Source organism: Colletes gigas, unplaced genomic scaffold, assembly GCF_013123115.1.
Source record: "Colletes gigas isolate AHSC1104 unplaced genomic scaffold, ASM1312311v1 Colletes_gigas_Sc00016, whole genome shotgun sequence".
NCBI lineage: Eukaryota > Metazoa > Arthropoda > Insecta > Hymenoptera > Colletidae > Colletes > Colletes gigas.
The window spans coordinates 478217-498915 of NW_025106645.1; the positions used below are offsets into that span (position 1 = coordinate 478217).

The 20699-nt window shown below is 45.3% G+C and overlaps 1 protein-coding gene across 1 annotated transcript; it reads right to left on the reverse strand.

The window, feature by feature from the left end:
* On the reverse strand, nucleotides 1-6419 carry LOC122400101. The gene is made up of 9 exons (XM_043401343.1): nucleotides 2940-6419; nucleotides 2559-2800; nucleotides 2290-2467; nucleotides 1887-2029; nucleotides 1544-1719; nucleotides 1369-1480; nucleotides 1038-1220; nucleotides 594-836; nucleotides 1-485 (listed from the first exon to the last, which is right to left on the reverse strand). Exons 1-9 carry the CDS (start codon nucleotides 5926-5928, stop codon nucleotides 405-407), a joined length of 4347 nt encoding a protein of 1448 aa, XP_043257278.1. The 5' UTR covers nucleotides 5929-6419; the 3' UTR covers nucleotides 1-404.
* Nucleotides 6420-20699: the final 14280 nt, after the last annotated feature.

Genomic DNA, 20699 nt, shown 5'->3' on the forward strand with positions numbered 1-20699 from the left:
TACCTGTATCAATAATTTATTATACGTTTATGATTCACACGAAGCTTTAAGTAAAATACAATTCATTTCCCCGAATCCTTTTGCTCGGATAGATGATAAGAATAACCGTTAGAAACCGAGGTGAGCGCCTCTTTTATTATCTCATTTCCACGAAGGACGGTTCCGCGATAAGGTTAATCGTTGAGCAAGCAGCGTGTAACCTATACATGTAACTTATCAGTATTAGTTTATCGGTTATCGAACTTGTCATTAATCACGTATCAAAGACGTCGGACGTTTCGAGTACCGATTGAACTCGATACGTGAGTATGTTAACAATATTGAAAAATTTCATCCGGTACATGTTTTCTATCGTGTACATTGTTGCGCGTCGTTGTAGTAATTGTATCTTCTAATGGTTCTCTTCAGTGACAGTAATTGCAACGGGGATGACACTTGACTCCATTTTCTCCGCATCTACAGCCCCCGGACGTGTCCCCTTTTCCCTGCGAGAGAGAAAAAGGAACGATCAATAAAGAAATGAAACGATCAAGTAATTATCAGGTACATTACTGTTTCTATAATACCGATATCTCAACGTATCGATTACTTACTCCTGGACCCCAACGTGGCCCTCTCGTTACCCAGCATATCTCGGTTTTGCACATTGAACAACGCAACCAATCGCAACCCCATTTCTTCATTAACACAACCGCACATGTTGGACATGCGAGTGCCTCGCCTCTGTCTACCATTTCTTCCAGCATAGCGGCTGTTCTTCTGGATTCTTGATCCGTTTCTTTCGACAGTCTTAATTCCTGCTGGTATTGTTTGCAATTTTTTCCAGTGTGTATGACCTAAGATGTAACAATTAATTAGTAACCCGTATAAGCACTTTGTCGAGACCTGGGACACTTACTTTTTAGAGACACCCCATCTGTTTAGAAGACTCCCGGTATGTTAGAGAAAATTTTTTCAAGTTTTCAGATTTAAAATATGGGGGAACTAAATGTTAGTATCGTAAGACGAATTACAATGTTTACGTTTCACTCCCTGACCTGACAAGTTAGACAATTGTTTGCGCCGCACACGGGGCAGAGGAAATTATTCACGTCGTCGTCGTAGATGCACCAACCAGGGCAATCTGGAGTTTTACAATGAAACGCGTTGTTCCCAGCATTGTTCTCCGCTTGGGCAATCGACTTCGCAAGATGTTGCTGGTAGACCTCTGGCTCGACAAGCTAAACAGACATACAGATCAAATACACTCCTGTTTGGGGTTTTATAACTCCTGTAATATGGAGATTAAATAATTTTTAAACCTTAGAGAAGGTTTCTTTTTCAAAAAACTTGAAAACTACTGTTAGCAGATTTTAACGATAAATTTACCGCCTTGATCTCACGTTCTTGAAGGGTCGATTCGCAAGTGTATTCCGAATCCCTGTAAGGGCATTTTACCTCGGCGTCTTCGCAGTATCTAATCGTATTAGCAATACACGACCTAGAAAAAAAATAGTCGAGTAACTGGGGCAGGGAACTATAAGTCTATAACGATTTTTCGTACCTGCAAAACATGTGTAAGCAATCTCTTAATATTACACCCTCGCGTGGACCGTATGTAACGAAACATACGGGACACTCGATTGGCTCGGAATTCGGTATAACGTCACAGTTTTCTAGGGAGATCAGTTCCTCGTATCGTTCCATTTTAATTTCCGGTGTATCTATTTCCTCTGTCACCTGTTTGTCGTCATTTTACAAATGAGAATATATATTATTTATATTTGAATAAATTTTTATAGCTTGGCGAAACATAAATAAATATATGTACAATGTTTGATATTAATAGATACATAAAAAAAACATCAAGTATCCAAATTAATTAATCTTTTTAGCAATAATAGTACTTTGAGTTCCTCGATCACTTCATGATCTTCTTCCACAGCCTGTAGCACTTCCGTTGACGAAGTCGCCTCATCGTTTATCACATTTGGCAGTCTCTCTGCGTTATTAAGTTTTTCTACTTGTATCACATTTTCAGGTTTTAATTCTGCAAATCGAAAAAGAACATTTAAATACGAGAAGAGCGGTCAGGAAAAAGTTCAAATAGACACGTAGAGAAATTTACTGTTCGAAGATATTAAGAAGGAACAGATATATTTCTTGATCCCTAAGAAATATAATTTACGTTTTAAGACACATTAAAAGGTTCGTACGGATATCGATGAATATAAATACCGTTTGCAATATCAATAATCTTTATGTTATTAATATTTAGAAGCGTTTGGATTTTCATTTCTTTTACGTTACCTGGGGCTACGAGATACAAAAATATCGGAGATCCATCCACAGCCTGTAAGTCGTTTAGAGTTGCTCCATCGCGGTCGGCCAAATTCTTACCGATGATCCATCGTTGCACGTTCGCCGGTATCTCGAATTCCGTGTGTATCTTTGCTTTCAGCTCGGCCACCGTCATCTTGCTCGGCAACTGTTATCATATCTCGAGTTAGCAAAGCAGCCTAATACCACGTTATGGATAGCAAGCGGGTGCCTTGATTCGAGCAGGTACCGGTATTTACCTGAAGAGGTATGGGTCCCTGGTGAGCAAGCTTGTCCTCAATGTACATATTGACTTTAATCAACTGATCTTTGAGACGGGTTGATCGTTGTCGAATCACGGAACAGTGGATCTTGAGCCGCGCCAGTTCCTTCGCCAAGCCCGCCGCTTGTTGATGATGGCCAGATGCAATTGCAGCTTCTAACTTTCTAAGTAATCGGTTTATGGCCAGAGTGTTCATGTTCTTCTCCGTTGAATTGTCTTCTGCAAGAAACAAGGGAAAGAGAAAGAGAGATAAGGACGTAGTAATAGGGAAAAACGAATGACACCGCGTAATATATTTAGGCGCATGATTCACCCGTTGCGTCGTACGACTGTCCGCGCCATTTAATTAACATTTTACCTTCTTCGCTACCCCGGAACGTGTCTTCGTTCGCGTTTAACGTTCGTTCGGTCGCTGGAGACGCGTTCGTCGTTGCATCGGCGTTATTAATCTTTTTAACGTCGTTACTTCGCGCGGAATTGTCGCGTTGTCTCGGCGACGGAGGAACGTGAGCGTTCGCGTAAAGCGACTGCTCGATCACATTCGCGTAAGTGTTCTCGTTGCAGGCGGTCCTCGTCGTTTTGGTAGCTTCGATTTCGGCGAAGTCGCGCGGTCTTATCAGCTGAAAGGTATTTTTCACCAGGCCCGAACCACCCAAATTTCTTCCGGATGTTTTGTAGAGAACGTTCTCCTGCTTCCATCCAGACGTGGACGGCTGTATAGCCGATGTGGACGGTTGATTCAATCTTCTCACGTTTCCACTAGTTTGCACCGAGCACGACACCTTCTGTTTGTTCGTATCGTAGTCGTTGCGCAGCGCGATATTCTCGACTTTCGTCACCGCGGACACAAAGTACGTAGTCTTTTCCGGGGCAGCTGGTGTTTCTTTCTCCCTCGTCACTCTCTCAGCCCCGTCGTCGATACGCGTCACCATTTTACCCGGCTTCGAGCGCTTTGGTAACGAGTGTTTCATTTCCTTCAGCATCTCTTTCAAATCCGTGGTAATTGGATCCTCGACGGTATTCAGTATCGGGGACCTCGTCTTGCCTGATTTTGCTTTCGCGTTCGAGTCGGCCGAACAAGAGCAAACCTCGACTGGTATCGATTTTTCCGACTGCACGGTCGTCTTTGTCTTGGCGTCCTTCTCCGCTTCCACCAGGATGTCGAGCACTTTGGTTACCTTGCTTGATATTCCGGCTTCCTCCTCGCGAATATTGTCCCTCTGATTAACCGTGGTCGCGTTCGCGCGTCGATCGATGAATTTCAACTCCTTCATACGCAGTTGCTTGTCGATCTCGTCGAAGATATCCGAGAACTCTTTCTGCACGCTCTCCAGGTGATGCTTGTCCATCTTTCTGGGCTCTTCGAGAACGATTCCCGCGGATCCACGACCAGGGCCAAACAAGTATCCCCTTGCGTTTTCGTCGCTCGCTTTCGTCGCTCTTTCCTTCTTTTCGACATCCTGCCTTGATCGAATTTTATCCTCCGCTGCCTCATTCTTCCGCGGATACATCGGATCGTTCATTCGATTTGCAGCGAGTTGGCTCTGCAGGAACGATATTCTGCTGGAAGTCTCGGTGGCCAGTCGATCGTTCTGTTCTTTGGTAGCGGGGATCCTGGCCCCCGGTAGCCTCGCGTCCGTGTTCTCCGTTTTGCTCTTCGCGGTCCTTTGTTGCGGTAGAAAATATTTCGAGATGTCTTTCTCCATACGGCTGCTCTGACCCGCGGTGGACGGTGCCGAGAGTCTCGATTGATCCTGTTCGAACGGTCTTGCGTTTCTCACGACGTCCCGTTCGAATTTGGACGCTTGATGGTCTCGTCCCCCTTTCGCGAAGAAGTTTGCGCTGACGGTGACCTTGGTGATGTTGCTGATAGCGTTGAACTTGGAGATCAGGGCTCTGGTGCCCCGTCTGGGAGACGAGTTCTCCATCGCGGATGCGACAATGTCCTGAACGATTTCCTCGTTCACCTCGTTTCGTTTCTCGAGGGCGTCGACGAACCGCGAGGACTTTAGCAGCATGGACGCCCTCGCCCTCGCCTGTTCCTCCTGAACGATGGCGGCCGCCTCTTTGTCCAGCTCGCTGATGTTGGTTAGAATCGACAGGCCAGACTTTCGTTTCGCCTCCCTCTTCCTCTCCTCCGACTGGCCGCCGCGATGGAAGAAGCTCAGCCTCGACAAAGAGGCGTCCACGGAGTAGCCGGCGGAAGAAGCCACGTTCGAGGCGGCGCATTCTTCTTTTATTTCGCCCGTCGAGGTTGCAGGCCCCCGGAGAACGTCGCCCCGCCTGGACGGTCCGGAATCCCGGGAATGCTCGAAGACGCTGCGTTTGTACCAAGGTCGCGGCATGGCTGCGTTCAGAGTGCCAACGACCGGGGTTGGTGTCGGACTGTCTCGAGGAATGGCGACGTCTGGCGCGACGGTGCTCGCGTGCTTCTCTCGCGCGGTCTTCTTGGTCTCTTTTCTCGACAGCAGAACACCCCTTTGAAGCACCAGCGTGTCGTTGCTGATCGTCTCGGAGTCCCTCCGCGCCCCTATGTCCATTCCGCCATCCGTGACCGGCGGCGTTTCAGGCTTTTCAGGCGGTTTGGGCGCGCGTCTCTTTCGTCTGTTGCTGTTGCGCGGTGTTTCTCGAGCATCCAGCTCCGTCGCGTTCGTCGAAACTTCCGGTGGATTTGGCGCGCGTCTTTTGCCCTTCACGTGCACCCTCCTGCGCGCCGATCCCGTGTTGTAGCTGGCCTTTCTGTCGTCTAGCCTCCTCGACGAGCCCAACCGTCTCTCCGGAAACGGTAGATTACCGCAAGAAGCGAACGTCGCCGACGGTTGCAGAGAGTATCTGGCGGTTATGTCTCTTCTGTGCGAGTGCACATTCGCTGGCAGCGTGCTAGACGCGTCCGCGACGTCGTTCTCTTTGTTGCCTACCGCGATCTTCGAGGCTCCGGCCGCGAACGGTCCGACTTCCGCCGCCTGCTCGAGGATGTCCAACGAGAGTCCGTCGCATCTGCCCACGGTACCCGCGTGGAAGGCGAAACTACGCACGGTGGTGGTGCTGTAGAAGGTGTTTACGCTCTCCGCGCTCGAGGAGACGCTCCGTGGTCGTCCGTCATTCTCCCTGCACTCGTCGACCGTCTTTCGTCGCTTCTCGATCAACGACTCGCGATTACCGGACCGTTTGAACCACTTGAAGAGGGAGAACCTCGCGTTCCCGCGTGCCTCGTCCACGGCGCGTAGTACGTGATCTACCGTGGCGTTCGTTGCGGCGACGTTCGACCCTCTGGCTTCCCGGTCGCTGATCCGTACGCCATTGGAGAATGTGTTCGCCTCGACGCTGCATGCGGCCCGCTGTACCATTCTTACTCACCGCATATTCCCTCTTCGCCAGAGCCAGCATCCGACCCCACCTTCGTCCACTGCTCCGCGTAGTTCTTTATTTAGATTCACTCGAATGTGGTTTTAACTTCCTTCCAGTTCGTCTGTAGGTGAACCCGAACTCGTGGAACCTTCGAGGAATCTTACGGTACACAGACATCCGCGCCAACTATTGCACTCTGGTTTTGTTTCGTCGTCGATCTTGCGATCGTTCCACCCACGGCCCTTCGTCGTCCGTACAACTCCGGATAGCTCCGGGTTCTCTGGTTCGCGCGATGCTTAGAGATGCGTACCGTCCCGAGAATATTCGCGATGGCTGCCAAGGTGCGGGCGCGAACTTCCGCGGAACCTCGTCTTCCGATCGAGTTACGACGCGACTCGCGCGTCTACGTGCGAAGAATGTATCGCGGAACGGTAAATTGACCGACGAATTTTGCTGCGAAACCGACGGGGACGCTGCCGAATGCGCGACAAAGATACTCTCCGGTGCACTATTAATAGACGGGCCTTCTCCTGCCGTTGGTTATTTTCAAGTCCACTCTTGCTGTCTGCGCGCCGCTGTCCGAAATCAAAACAGAGAAATACGGGTCTCGCGCGCGGCTTTCGACCGCGGATGATCTAGCGATGGGATTGATACGCTTCGGCGACAATACTATTCGACGCTAAAACCATGTAATTCTGCGTTGCAAGAAAACAATTCTTCCCCCGCGTGCGGATGTCATTGTTTACATCCCGGGACGTTCTTAAATGACACAGATAATATTTTTGGGAAGTTCAGAGCTGTATGAAAATATGTTCTATTAGCCGCGACAATGCAACAAGACGTAACATAATTAAACGTTTCGATTGTGAGAACTGTACAATAATAGAAATTTCTAAGACATTAGGAACACTTCCAACTTCTGAGGAAAGCTTCCAACCCTGCATTGACAGCAAGACAAATTGCAGCTTAAGCGTAGGAACAGTTCAAAGAACAATAAAATGTTCAAAGAACCGACAGAAACCACCAGAAAGAAGCAAGATTAGAAAAGAATCATTTTTCCTGATCTATACTTATACGGATACATCTTATGTCAGTGAGAGTACAATGGACAGCGAAAATTCTTTCTTTTGTTAAAAAGACTGGTAAATTTGATCAATTCACGAAGAAACTAATGGCTAGTAATGTCTACGTTTGTTTGGAATTGTACGATCCAAGGCCACGTATGGCATAAGTCACATAGTAAACAAATTTTTAATATTAGACGGCCATTACTACTATATCTATTCTATTATCGGACCTCGATTCTGTAACCTCCCTCTTCAAGTCTTATAAAATTCGTTACATGGAAAAACATTTATGAATGACCAAGTTCGTTGAGTGTTTTTAAATTTATTAATTTTTTTACAAGTAGGAAAGATCGATAAGCATTTACTAAATAAATACATCTGATCGATGGTAAGAGAGACGGTTCGATTGTTAAGAATTCATAGCGATAAAGGTTTGATAAACCATAGATGTTTGCATCGCAGTGTGCGCAAACACCGAACGCCCACGGTATTATTTTGGGCTTTGACTAATCCTGTGTGAGAGCATGGACCAGGGAAGTAATGACCAGTACCTCGTTACTGGTTGAACTGTATCACTGGTGACATTTATTCACGAGCAAATCAATGTCGCATTAAAAACTGTCCAAAATACGTTGTCCGATATTCGATGCCATTTCGGAGCAACATAATTGGTGCGTTTGAGGTTTCGAGTACGGGATTACACCAGAAATGGGAGATTCACTGCCCTTTGAGGTGTTTGGTGCAGCCCTATAATTTATCACACTTGGAGAAAAAGGCTTTGAAAATATTACACGACCGTTTAGAACACGGTGGAATGTTTTACTCGCGATATCTCATGGTTAGTGCTGTATTTTTTATTTTGTATTCCACCTCTGCCGATCCTATCTCCGTACAAATTTTGCGTTATATTTATTTCAGATACCCAATGACGTACATGTGCAATATGCAACAATGTTCGTTTGTAATAGGTAACTGCCACATGTATATGTATGCTGATGGTGCTCTATTATTTACGATCAGTCGTTACCCGCGGCTTCATTCACATTATAGTTTAACTTTTTTTATTTTAATTGTACCCGCGTATCGAAAATTTGTATACGACAAAAGGGTTTATAAATTTAATTTCCAACAAAGTATGTTAACTAATCGATTCGGTAGATTTTATTCGGTTTAGAATCTAAATCTCCTAAAAATTGTACAATCACGACATTACAGTTTCATTTTTACAGATTTTGTGGCTCCAGAGTGTGAAGTAGAACATGATCTTCGCACGTTCTCGCGGTGGTGCAACTTACACGGTTTGAAATTAAATCCCACCAAATTCTCTGGGTCGGTTATTCGCTCTTCCTCCCTCGTTCGTAACTTATCTTCCTTTAGTATCTTGCTTAATTCAACTCTCCTGACGATGCAACCTTCCCTTAAGAATTCCGGTGTAACGCGGCGGTCTTTGAAGTTCGTGGAAAGTGGACAAAACAAATTTCTCAAGTTAAGAACTTCAAAATGTATGCGTTCTAGCATCTTATTTACAAAGTCTTTGTGTCAACGACTTCTATTTATCTTAGTCTACCGAAAAAATGTGCAAGACACAAACTGTCCTGTCCAAAATGGCGTCTATCCATCGATTAAACCGACAAAAGTAAGAAGACCATGATGATCTTCGACTTTTGGTTAAGTAAACGTTCTTCTCTTTACATGCAATCGTCGACAAATTTTTTGGCGATGACGCGGTTTTCCATGCGGGCTGCGCGCGCGTAGCTGTTTGGAAATTAACCGAGCGAGTATTTTTAATTACATCTACCGCGAAGAAAAGCTCCAACGAGAGGGAGCCAACCAGCAGACTTGAACCACATCGCCGAGCACGCTTGCACGAGAGTTCGTCGGGCAGGTATCTCGAAAGGCAAAGCAGTTTCAGCAAACACTGCGCGAACCACGAAACGGACACGCTGGTACGACGTGTATTTACGTTCGGGACACGCGAGCCTCGATGACGAACAATGGCGTCGAAATCGCGGACCAAAGAGACGCGCGAGAACGAACGACGTTCTAAGGAAGCGTCTATCCGAGTTTCCGTGTTTTATTTAATTACTCGCCAACGTTCAAAGTATTTTCGCCCGGATACTTCGCTACACTTCGTTAAAGGGTTTCGTTTAAATGAACCACGAGTCGGTTTTTCCCACAGCGCCTTCAAAGAGGGCCGCTGCTAAACAACTCCGTGCACACTGGAGCTAGCATTATTCCGGTGCCTCGGCGGTTGCATCTCCACCGGGGCTTTTAAATTGGCATAAGCAGGATTTCTTCTCGTACGTGGTCCTTCCTTGTCGTCGAGCACTCGTCGTAATCGATAGACGCTAGTCTCCTTCTTCGTTAATTATAACTTTGCTGCATTTACTTTTCAACTGTCCTCTCTTAGATCGACTTCTTCGAATGCTTTCCGAAAAGATCAAACTCGCTTTCTCTGATCCATACGATATCCTCGTATCTACTCTGCCAGGTTCTACTCTGCTTCCTTTTTCGTTTAGATTCGCTTCTTCGCGCCCCGGAACTTCTTCATCTCTTCCCGTGTTTTTCCTACAGCTTGGGAACATTCTACGCTCTATCCTATCCCCTAAAACACCTAATACTTCTTTCTTAGATTCCCTTTGCCCTATCTCGCGAAACTCTTTTCCTCGAAGTTCTTGAGAAGCTCTGCACGTTGCAGCTGCAAGGATTTATTGGATGTTGCGCCCGACTTTTAATCCAAGTTCCGTAGATGTCAGTGTTTCGTCAGCTTTATTATATACTTCGTTGGACATTACGCTTATTATAATATAAAATAGGACAAATTAAAGATACGTGCAATTACTCCCAAATGGGTATCGTATATTTGTATGTACGTGGAGCTGTGTGTAAATATAATAAATTTGAAAGTCTCATTTTATGCAGATTCCTGAAACGCTCGTAGGGCTACCATCGTCGACGCTATAATATTAGTCTCACGACTCGTACGCGTTTCCGGATGCATTTTGTCCTCTTCTACGCTCCCTCTCCAAACGTAACCCGTAAAAATTATCATCCGTTCTCGATTTCGTTCGATTATAGCGTGCAATGAGACGGCGTGGAGCGAGCGACGTCGCCAAATAAAGTCTCCCGAAAGGGCGTCCTCGAGTGTTCCAGGCTCAGACAGAGAGACCGGGCAGACAGTTAGTGTACGTTTACGTCCGAACGACGCCGTGGCGGCCGTGTGTGGGTGGTCTTAGCTCACTTTTATTGTCGGAAGCCGAACTGGAGCGCAAGAGTCTACCGTACACCCTGTTCTCGATCTCCAACCCCTCTTCTCGTTCGGGAGTTTATTTCGCGAATCCACCCACCACCCCTTGGCTTGGCTCGAACCCTGTTCCACGCTACGTACCAGCGCCATATCGCGTCCTGAATACAAATCGCGATGTTTCCTTTCGCGAGTTCCCGAAGACTTTTAGAACACGATCATTACCATTAATGAAGAAGTCAATGTTGCCCCGTCGCTTCTTGCTTCCCTTTCTCTTACGTCTACCTCGACCCACCCGGAAGCCTTTAAGCCTTCTCTTTCCGGTTCTTCGTCCACCGATGGGCCTCCAAGAGTCCCGCAAGTTTTCACGCAAGTCGGGACTACGAAGCCTCGAGGTAGACAGAAACTTGGTGGTCTTCGCAGAGATCGAAAAGAGTTATCGAACAGTTGCGGACCAGCAATTAAATCGCGAAATACCTGGTAAATCGACAGGCTGCGTTGGTTTGCACAAAGTAGTAGGAACTACTCGAGTAAACGAAAATAAACAGACGGACGACTGTCGCGTATTCCGAAGAGGCTAAAACTATTCGAAAACTCTTGGTCCGCGTAACTCACGTCCCACGCCGAGGCGAAGTTCCGCGGCCGATCGTAACGCACGATTATTCCCTCCGGTATCGAGCCACCGGGTGCGGGCATATCCGCGATTTACAATTTTTATGCCGGATTCCCCAGCAAAGCGCTACAAGTCGCGCACGCCGGGCCGAGTGTCGTTGAACTTTCGAAAGGTCGTGGGCTGCGGCGCCGCGCCATTGCTCGAAATTTAGTTACTCCTGTTGGGATCAGCCGATGTTTTATTCAGTTACGCGCAGGCCCGACTCCGCCCGCACTTCCAGGAACAGGGATATAAATTAATCGCGATCACAATTTTTGCCCCCGACCACTCCATCCGAGCAAAAAGTTTTCCGGTATGTAAAACGGGACGTCGATCGCGGAACGACGTGGCTTCATTTAGGCGAACTCCTTCCTTTGCGTCTTAAATTAAAATTAAAGCGGACGTGCTCTACCGCCGAGCTGCCCGTTCAAGAGCATCGATAATCGTCTCCGTGCTATAATACAGATACAGATTCAAATATATTTTATTTAGAGTGCGTAGGACCACGTACAAGGTCCTGTAACATTAACTTTACCTTTTACGCCACGCTGTAGTACTTTCTCTTCGTAGCATGTCAATATTTGTATTCAACTTACAACTACTTAATCTCAAAACTATTGACTTTTGTACTATAATACGATTTGCCTGACCGTGGATGCTATATTATTAGTCTATAAGTAGTTAAAAGTACATTTATAACTCTTTTAATGTATCTTTTGTAATTTACGATGAACCAACGTCTTTATAAATCAATAGGATGTTCGCCCGTAAATAAATAAATAAATAGACTCTTCATTTATGAACTTCATTATTTTAAAAAAAATTATTGAGTTGGCAGATGAAGTAGATATCGACTTAAACTCGACATTTTTCGCACTAGCCACCAGAGGGCTACCGCTCTATCTGTATCTTTCTCACAAGTGCTCGACCGACCACCTATTCCTATATGACTAGCAGTCCACTATCTCGCTTATTTTTTCCTACAATAGCAAGTCGTGATTACTTTGCAAGTAGCAGGGGGGAAATTTAGTCAACGGTCGCGCGTTTCATCGATCGACGCAAACGGACGTTTAAAGTTTTGATCGATCTTTCGTTGACGTATTCTGTATTAAAGCGTTTCCTCGAGGGTCGACGTAAGGGAAGCTGCGCGCACGATCTGTGTTCATCTTAACTCGAGAACAGAGGGACCCTGCGATACGCGAGGGAAAATACTCCTCAGACGGACTTCGACTTGCTCCGGGACCTCCCGTACCCTTTGGCTATCTCCTTAGTTACACCGTTGTTCCGTACGCGAGCAAGATAGTTAGATTGTCTTCTCGAAGTTACCCACCGCACGCGGGATTAGACCCCAGTTTCTCTCCGTGTCCATACGTACCGCAAGCTGTGAGCCAGCTCCTGGCAATATCTGCACCCGTTGATGAATACTACGCGAGTACAGACGCGCCGAATCCGCTACGGGTGCGCGGATTCGTGAAATGATCGCTGATAACGAGCTTGCCAAATTACATTCGCCCGTAAATTTGTTTCGTCGCGACGCCGCGAAGTAAATTATGAAACGCCGGGGCCCCGGCGTTTGTTCGACGAAAATTCGATTTCTCGCACGGCGACCAATTAACGCTACCGATGATCATAAAATTGGAAACCCGGACCTAATCGCCGATCGTCGATGGACAGGCAAAATTTCCGTCAAATCTCCGCCATGAAATTCCACGGTGGACCCGGAATCCTAGAAAATTGTTAGCAGAAAACAAATTCGCACGGATAAAAGTTGAATCCCATACGCCTCGTATAGAAGTGTTACTCCATCGATAAACTTTACGATATATTCTGTAATTTCATTTCCTTACGTGTACAATAAATAATCCATTTTCAGGTCTTTTCGAGCGCAAACGCGAGCAGAAATTTGGAGCTTTACCGATGACGCATCATCCTTCTCTGGCTAATTCCACAACTGTTCAAATCCCTCTTCCATTGAATCGAATGCTCCGACCAGGTATGAAATTGATTTCCAGTAAATCTTCCTCTTCAATTTCACAACACGCTTTAATGCGCTTTGCGTTCCACCGCGCCGCGGATTGATCGTAGTCTTCCGAACGCATTAACTGGAACGCGTGCGATCAACAGTAGGACGGATGGTCATTTATCAGAAACAGTAGTAAATCGATCCTGATAATCGTCGAGGAGCGAAAGAGGAGAGGGTTAAACCGTACGAGAGGGCGAGCCAGCGAGCGTAATCGCGCTTATCGTTGTTTGTTCTATTTACCGATGAAAATAGGTCGGTCGCCTATTCACAGACGAGGTATACGAGTAGACCTTTCACCTAATGGACTTTCGTGGCCCAATCTGACAACAGTTTCCCTTTTTACGACTCGCTCGTCCTTGTAAATTATGTCTTACAGATCTAGCGACCTATGCCTTTATTGCGTACGTCTCGACTTGCACTCACCACCAGGGGTTGTAGCCAGTAGTAATCGTTATACGTTTGCCAGATATATCAGAAGTGGTCAGCAGAGACCAGCAGAGGCATGCAGAGGCAAACAGTAGCAAGTAGTAATCTTTTTACGTTGTCAGAAGTATTAGGAGTGGTAAGCAGTGGCCAGCAGAGATCAGCAGAAGCAAGTAGAGACCAGCAGAGACCACCAGAGGCCAGTAGAGGCTGGCAGAGGCTGGCAGCAGTCAGTAGAAATCATTATACGTTGCCAGATATATCAGAAGTGGTCAGCAGTGATCAGCAGTGGTCAGCAGAGGCCAGCAAAGGCAAGCAGTTACCGAACGACGATACTGAACGCGTCGCGGCTAATAATCGAGTCGAAAAGTGTTTCGTAGCCTATCACGTTTGGCACAGCAGCGTTCGATGTCTGCGGCGCGGGGTATTCGATTCGCAAATATTCCTCTGTTCTCGAATTAATTGTTATTCGAATGCTTGTCGAAATCCCGCGAATCTGTAATGAAACAGAATTTATCGCCGCGTTTGTTTTTTGCGACGCAAATTAAACCGTTCCTGGAGCCGAACGTTTATTAACAAAACGTCGATTCATTTATCATATATTAATTAGCGTAAATGTTAAACGAACGCGGACCCGATCGCGTCGTTTCATTCGGTTGAAAGTTAACAATCCGAATATCTTGCGCGGAACGAGCTTTCGCTAAAATACGGATTATGACGTTAAATATATCATTCCGTACGACCACGTTACGCGTCGATATTGGACAAACATTGTGGAACGTGCGTACCAACCGATCGTGTCAGGGATTTTTGCGTTTCGACAAATGGTACGATTCTGGTCCCTGTATCGTTGGCCACCCGGTAGACGCGTACGTACGTCGCGTCGTACGGGTCCACCAGCAGGCGTAAATCCGCGTGTATCCGTTCGTGTTCTGCGCTCGAAACCGATCGTTTTGCATATGAAATGTCGTTCGCAAATTATTAGAAGCGGGACGGCCCGACTCGTGCATGGTGTGTCCTTTCCAGCACTTCGCCATTAAATAATTGTATCCCATTGCGGCGATCGGACTGAATTAATCAACCGAATGGACGTACTGGATTCGATTAAGCTCTTACGATTCTTTACTTTCAACTATCTATGTCTGTTTATTTACCATTATATTGGTAATTGTCTATTTGTCTATTTACATGGGGATGTGAGGGGCTTCCATGTGGGGCTTCCAGGGCCCTGTAATCGACTTATTTGATCCATGGCGCGAAAGTATGATAATCAAGGAAGAATTATTTAGAAATGTCGGCCATCGGTATTAATACATCGTTGTAGACGTAGGCTGCTGATTTAGTTTCACTTTGAGTCGTTTCGGAATTTGTGACACGATAATACCCGCGCGTAAGACGTTCAAAAGCAAAGAAATATTTACTGTGCTTTCTTAGATTCCTTTTTGTAGGTGACATTAAAGGATACGGTGTACGTGTAGCCTCTAACAACGCCTCTACAAGGCAACGAATCGTTGCAGCGTGTGCCTCGATAAATTCTGAAACAATTCAAAGTGCAATTGAATCGGCACCGATACGCCTACAGCATTGTATTAATATCGATGATCGATATTCCGAACATAGCGTTTCAATCTCTATCGTGAAAATCTAATAATGGAAGAGGAAGTTTCAAAAACAGGTCGTCTGGAATACATCTTTGCGATCCATATTAGGAATAAACGATTCCATGTTTTTGTGGGTTAAATTTTCCTCTATTTCCTTGGATTTCGTAAAATTTTCCCGAAATTTCTGGTTACCTTCCAAGTCTCGGATTTAGAAATTACAGCCGTCCGAACGAGACAACCTGTCGATATTTGGACAACATTTAAACAATTACCGCGCAGTCGACCAAGTCACGAACACATGTAGTTTACTAGCTTTCGATTGGCAAGCCTCGATAACATTAAGCTTTTCGGTCAAGCGAAACAAGCTCGATCGATGAATCGTCAACAATTTCGATGTCCGCGAAATAACCTACCGCAGTAATGATATGGATAGGGTATCATTATACTCTGTTACAGACAGCGGGCACCCACGCTTCGCCATCGATCGCGAATCGTGCCACGGTTAATAACCGAGCGAACTTTTAAAACGATTAGCCGCGCGTCACTGGTCCACGTCCGAAAGAATAATGTATCTACCTCGTAATAATTTATCGTGGCACGGTGGCTTCGTATTCTTTGTTTTCTTCGTATTAATATTGAACGACACATCGCGATTACTTCCCGGCAATTTATTTCCGTCGTTATATCGAGTCACCGTGTCATTTGCAATAAGAGAGAAGGGAATGCCGCCGTTCGTATTTCATCCGGGATACTTTAATGCCAACCGAGATATCCGTCAGGGCTGCGCCGCCTCGTTTCCAACGTCTCGAGGCGTCGCGACGCGTAACAACTCGAATTTTTCTCGAGGCCATTCCACCGCAACCGATACACCGCCGCCCCGGCATAAGCTTTCGCGATAACTTAGTGTCTTGCGTAAAGACAACTATGTTATACCACAGACGAGGTACACGAGTAGACCTTACACCTTATGGACTTTCGTGGCCCAATCTGACTGTCCCCTTCTCATGCATGGAGGTCAGTTGAGGAACTATTCACTGAATCAGTATCGATGAGCAGATAGCTGTCGTGTGTGCGTAAATACACGTGAGTTAACTATGGGAGGAATTGAAAAAGGCAATCCAGTATTATTAGATGGTAGACCGGTGCTCGAAGGAACCTACCCCTCCACTTACACACGCTAATGCATAGCCACCTTGTATATGAGTTCCGACGCTTCGTATAGTTTTGGGGATTCGAGGAAGAAGTAGTTGATTCTAATGGTTTACTACAATAGTGAATGTATTTCATTGTTTATTTCTGAAGTAGAATTTATGGATACCTACAACAAAGTGTTAAACAACATTCCCGAAGAGCGTGAAACAAAATTAAAATTCAAAAACAAATTTTTAAGAAAAAGTGACAGGTGAACAAATTTTTCGACGAAATTAAAAAATTCCAAATCATTTTGAAAAAATTATTTCTGGTTACGGGGGTCAATTATAATCAGTTTTGGTCAATAGACATACCTTCGAAATCCTAACCATTTTCGAGAAAAAAATTCCTTACCGAAAATATAATTTCAGGCCAGCAATGTCACTCCAAAATTTCATGCGTATCTTTAAAACGTCACAACTCCTGAATGGATTGGAGGATTTTAACGTTTTAAAATGTTAACAGTGCGTAGTTTAGTAAAGAATATGTAGAAATTCTAAGAATGTTGGAAAAGTTGTTCCTTAACCCCGTGAAGTGAGAAAAACTCTATAAAAATGGTCCAATTTTCAAACGACTATGACTCCTACAATAGTGAATGGTGGTCCTACCTCTTGGCATTTCCTTGGTCTTCACTGGATCGTTGACCTCGATGTCAATCTCATTGTTGGCCATTGAATAACCAATGACTCACTAAAACCATCACAAAGTCGAAGATTAGAGCCTTCTTATAAGGGTCTCCTTACAATCTAATGGACGATTTTCTTAAATCACAAGTACGATTTAATCGTACACCTTTTTATTAGTCAACAGACGAGATATACAAAATTTTAAATGTAGTTTCGATTGAAACTTGGCCCCATGACTGTACTAAATATATATTCTACCGTTCAAGAATTCCAATTTATGATTTCGTAGATGAACGACGTCTGAGATGCCCAGGTACCGTCTTTGCACAATTTGCTTAATTTGATAGGAAACAGATACTTGTGTAGATACAATCGTAACGACGTAGAACTTCTACATCCTCGCCATAAGTAGAAATTGAACAGTCCACAGTAGTCGAGCATAGACCGAGTTTCGCGTTAAGGATTAAATCCGTTGGTTAGACTTGGTCTGGTTTCGGTTTGATCTTTGTTGAATTGGGGTTAGGTATCGGTTGGGTCATGGTTAAGTCTTTAGGTAGCTTTGGGTTAGACGTTGGTTACATCCAGATTCTATAGACAGATGCACAAACAGATGTCCGAATGGGAGCTTACGAGTGTATCAACAGTTGGTCCAGGTTTGGTTTCTGTTGAGATAAAAACAATATGAAGACTCGGTTTGCAGTTTGACTTCCTTATTGTTAGAAGTTTACACTTCAATAGTACCGAAATTAGTGTAAATTTTACTTTATTAAAAATAATATATTATTAAAATCTATCATATTCGTATAAGAAATATTAGAAAAAGAAATAAGAGAATGGTTCTACGCCAAAAAAGAAGTCGAAAGTGTAGAACACAGAATTCCCAAACGAGGCTTTGTTTTCGAGAAAATGGAGTTCAAAGATTCGTCGGAGAAATAAGTAGAAACAGCGAGTACTGATATGTGGTCAGACAAATCTTCAGATTCAATTATCTCGAAAACGAAGCATCGTACAGAAGAAAATTTATTCTACGTTTTCGACTAATTTTTTCACGTAGATGCGCCAAGAAAATCGAAGAACCAAAAATATTAAATTTACTCTTAGCGGAAGGCGGTTTCAACCAAAGAAACGCCGACAATCATATTAACCGTGGAGACACTGCGAGACTCTTCCACACCTCGAGCATATTAATGTGGATAGTTAAACGCAAGCAAACGCACATGCGACCTGCGTTAAATAACGCGCAGATAGAGGAAGAGGAAAGGTCCCGCGAGCGTAAAAGCAACGCAGCGGTTCGCGCGCGAATTTTTATATGTTGAATTTTATGTTCCGCTGAGCGTTTGTTTGCTCGGTACCTACGGTTCCGTGCGAAGCATTTTATGGTCCGCGTATCCGCAATCCGGGTATTACGCAAGTATGGCGTTCCCTTAGACCAGCGTTTCCCAACTTGGGTCACGGTAGGACCTTTTGGGAGGGGTGGGGGTGTTAAACTGATTAGAAAGTTTAAGAAATCGATTTGACTCACTCAGCTTCTACGTGACGCCAATATTGTGTAAAATAGTCGAATTTTGGGTACTGAAACTGTTTCTTCAATGGAAAATATTCTATGATAATCCCAGTTTTAGAGAAATAGAGAAATGTGGAGTAACAGCCGTGGTGCTTAGCTCGATTCAAGTTTCATTTATGATAACACAAATTGAATTTAGGAAATATACTAATAAATTTAAATTACAGATATTCGTACATTTTTGTGGGAAAAAGAATATTTTTTTATTTTTAGAAGTCATATCACAAAATTGTGAGTGGTATTACCAGTTGTTCGTAAAGATTCTCGGAGGGCAAAGGGTTAAATATAAGATTAATCATTCTAATTCTATTTATTATTACTCGTATATTTCATGTTTGCGTTGAGTTTGTATTTGTGAATGACATGGAAATTGACGATTTCGACAATTCTCCTTGATAATACTATTTTTAACGACAAACATGGAAACTCAGAAGGGTCAAAAGGTTGGGAGACACTGAGTTACAGGATCCCCGCGCCGGAATACAGCCGTCTGTGCACTTTTCCCGGTATCTGCAGTTCTTCGGGACAGAGCGCCGATATAATGTGGTTACCGTTCTTACATGCTGTGATATATATTATCGGTTTACCGCGAACGCACCTGCTCTTTGTCGCGACTTATGGAAAATTAATTATTCCGTCTTATCCCGTTTCCGCCGGGAGAGGCCTGCGTTTGCATAGCGCCGTTATCATGTTTTTCCAACACGATCTAATATAATTGTACGCCGCACATTTTTGCGTGACTTACGGAACGCAGGTCCGACCAACCCAGAAATTGTGTGCGGTTTACAAATGTTATGAACGCGACATCGGTTCTATTGCATCCGATTAATTTCTTTCTCCGAATCCGCTTGATCCGTATCGCGCGAAACAGGCTGTTTTCAAACAGTTTCAGCTTTTCCGTGTTGATGGAAGGGCTAAACCTTCGAAATCACTTGAATCAATATTGACGAGACGCGTCAGACGCAGGAAACTGCGTCTCGTCTACGTTCCCAGCTTTCACGGTAGCCCTGCGTTACGTCAATCATTCAACGTTGTACGGCGCGCAATTATTTTCCATTGTTTACAAATTGCATCCAATATGCATCAACCTTCAGTCTCTGCTTCATTCATGAAGGAAGATGTTAAAAACTGACAAAATTTGGGTATATCATTGTGGCGCTGCTTCGCTGCGGGTAGGGGATCTCGTGAGAATTCGTAGGAGAACAGAAAAGGAAAGGAGGGGGCGCGTTTCGTCCGGGCCTGCCAGTGGACTCATCAGTAAGGCTTTCTAGCAGGCCCTGCCTTAGACGACTGGGATATTGGGAAGTCGTTCGAGGAGTGTATATATAACAACGGAGGGGTCGGTCGAGCGCTTGTGAGAGCGCGACCCCTCTGGTGGCGAGCATGGGAGGCGACGCCACATTACCCCCCTGCCAGTGCTAACGATACCGGATTAAGTCTACTATTTACAGGACTTATCGAATACTATGTACATTATCTACAGTTGTTCCGTTCCTCTGGGACTTGTCGTCGTCGTCGTGTCTTCGTATAGCGCCTCTATCTCGATTGACGATCACTGGAGATTTTTTCTCTGATCCTGGCTAGAACTTCGATTCTATTGCCGTAGGATATTGCGTGATTTCTGGCTGCTGCGTGGTCGTTCTCTTGATCGTCTGGCGCGGCGAGTCGTCCTCGTGCCTTGCGCTCCTGAAGTCATCGAGCGTATATGCTGCTGTCCTACCTGTGGCCCCACTATGCGTGCTATTGCTGCTGCTTCGAATCCTGCCAATCTGTGTCCTCCTGGAGACGACGGCCTCGTCAGGTAGATTTGGTCAGGACCGAGCGATCGAGTGAACGAAAGGCCACCTTAGGAGAGGGATTACGAAAGAGCTATTTGCTAGTACGATTAGACACGGTTGTTCGGCGCTGCCTCCTTCGTCCTACGCTGCGTGCGGGTCTGCGGTTTCCTGGAAAATTCTCGAGCTGCTTCCTAGTTGTCCAATTCACCGTCCGGGTCACCAATTGTGGCGCTGCTTCGCTGCGGGTAGGGGATCTCGTGAGAATTCGTAGGAGGGCAGAAAAGGAAAGGAGGGGGCGCGTTTCGTCCGGGCCTGCCAGTGGACTCATCAGTAAGGCTTTCTAGCAGGCCCTGCCTTAGACGACTGGGATATTGGGAAGTCGTTCGAGGAGTGTATATATAGCAACGGAGGGGTCGGTCGAGCGCTTGTGAGAGCGCGACCCCTCTGGTGGCGAGCATGGGAGGCGACGCCACATCATCTTAAAACTTTGACTGCCGTGTCATCCACTATGGAACTAAAACAATCCTCAAGTTAAAATGTCAAAAGGAAATCAATTTGAATAGGATTCATAAATTTTAACGAGGTTACGAAAACAAGTACT